Below are 2,120 nucleotides of genomic sequence, written 5' to 3'. Positions count from 1 at the left end.
GCAAGAAAAACATTTCTAAGCCCCCACCCCTTCTTGGTGCCCGTTTACTACATTTGCCTTAAGTTTTATCTTACACAAACGATTTCTCAAATGGAATTTGGGTAGAGAAAAATTCCGCTTACCATTAAAGTCATTGAATTTCAGTCGTTCATCGAGCCACTGCTCTCGGAATGTAAGCTGAACGCTGTACTCCTGTAAACATAAACGTAAGAAATAGTTACTGATATATTTGAAACTAATAACCCGGTGTACTAAGTTTCGATTTAATAACATTCATGAACCCACGCGAAAATTGAAAAATTTGGAAGATTAACGATAATTGCAAAGGCAGTACAAGATGTTTGAATCTTGTTATGAAAATGACAGAGGTTTTTAAGAAAATAGAAGCAATATAACTGAAAGTTTAAGGCATTTTGATAAACCGTTCCTGCTATAACTAGCAGCTTTTCAGCATGCTCGGTTATTTTTTGGCAAAGAAATTCTTTGCAAACGCTTCGCAATGAAAGTAAATCCTTCAAAAGGAATTATCAGTGCACCTTGCCAATATTTTCAATGTGGAAAGATCAGAAAAACTACGTTTGAGAGTACTATTTAACTAACAAGCTGCGTGGCAGCCGCAGTTTTCTATGGCGTAGCGTGACCACTATAGAGTTACGTAATTCTACATCACATAATAGTCCAATGGGAACAGCATATGAATATCAGTCTCAGTGTGACGTGTTATATCATTTTAGGGGTAATCTATTAACGTCTTAGCTAGCTCTTTTGACAATTAAGATTAGAAGTAGTAACAAAGAAAAATTCTAAGTATGACAAACTAATTACTAGCTAGGTTTAAGTCTGAACATCAATTGCAAACACACAGGCACTCACTCCAACACACAAAGCTTTACTTTATACTCACTTCCGACGGGACTGCATATGACAAATAGTATTAAACAAACACAAGCTGGCAGCTACAAGGTCGCCGCTTACCTTTTCTCCCCTCCGCTGGCCTTGCTTTTCATGCTCGTGCACGTGCAGAGTGCATTGTAACTTTATGTGCCACCCCCCACCCCCTCCAGTAAGCACTCTCCGAAATTCACGTTGAAATTTAAAACAGAAATTTCTATGACGACTTATAGAGGTGTTAATGTAACACGTTTGGAGGAAACATAACTGATGGGGGTCATTAGTGAACACTAAGGTGTTGTCTTTTGATGGAAAATGATAAAAACACGGTATCATGTCTTGAACAGCTACGACTATCCCTTTCTTGTTTCGAAGTCGTAAAACTGGCGTCGTCAAATGCCTGACGAAAACACCACATCCCGTTTTTGACAACACGACACTGCCATCTTGCTGCGAAGCGATAAAAGCAGAAGTCGAGTATACAACGAAAGCACGGCGTCACATTTTTACCACTTAGATGCGACGCTGTAATTAAATTTAGGGGAACAACGGGATATTGGATATTACACGAAGAAAACGTTCACAACTGCCTGCACACAAAAAAAATGGTTCCATTGAATTAACGAAGAATCCCTTGGATCAATGAAAATTTAACCAATGGAAAATGATAGAATTTTCCCGCAACTTTAAGTGATTTTCCATTACCCTATGGAAATTTTTCCCTTAAATCAATGAAATTCCATTGAGTCAAGAGGAAAATTGTATCATATTTTCTCTCCATTGTATCAACGGAACCGTTTTCTGGGGTGTAAAATAACAGACTTAGTTTGTCTTGCCCAGATGGTCCATTCACTTACTAAGGTGCATATTTGTCTTGCATGCACTAAGGTACGTCGTGCAGATCATATACGTCAGGGCAGAGCAGGCCCCAGTTGCGAGGGTAGGGCCAATGGACGATTCTCACCCACTGCCGAAGGTCCAGTCCATGGACTTTTCTACCTTAACACCCAACTTCAGGTCGATTTTTCACTTACTTTGGCTTTTTCCGCTTTTCTTAACCGATTAGAAATTATCGCTTATAGAAAAATGAACAACCCGCTGTCAGAAATCGAATGTTTTTGCGAGTGTTTATAAGTATTCGTTGCACCTTACCAGTTTGGAGAAGATTATTTATCCGACATGCTTTTGAACACACAAGCTCACACCATTAATATACAGGATGTCCAAAA

At 39.0% G+C, this 2,120-nt stretch overlaps 1 protein-coding gene across 4 annotated transcripts in view; it reads right to left on the bottom strand.

Annotated features, from left to right (window-relative positions):
• Positions 1–2,120, bottom strand: part of LOC113210645 (glutamate-gated chloride channel) — a 52,710-nt gene that overhangs the window by 7,816 nt on the left and 42,774 nt on the right. For all 4 annotated transcript variants that reach the window (XM_052274385.1, XM_052274384.1, XM_052274387.1 and 1 more), the window contains one exon: positions 123–192. In XM_052274385.1, coding sequence (XP_052130345.1) covers positions 123–192 — 70 coding nt within the window. The remainder of the gene's footprint in view (positions 1–122; positions 193–2,120) is intronic.

Source organism: Frankliniella occidentalis, unplaced genomic scaffold (assembly GCF_000697945.3).
Source record: "Frankliniella occidentalis isolate FOCC.00 unplaced genomic scaffold, Focc_3.1 Scaffold386, whole genome shotgun sequence".
NCBI lineage: Eukaryota > Metazoa > Arthropoda > Insecta > Thysanoptera > Thripidae > Frankliniella > Frankliniella occidentalis.
Note: the sequence above shows the minus strand (reverse complement) of the source record. Positions and strands in the feature narration are given on the sequence as shown.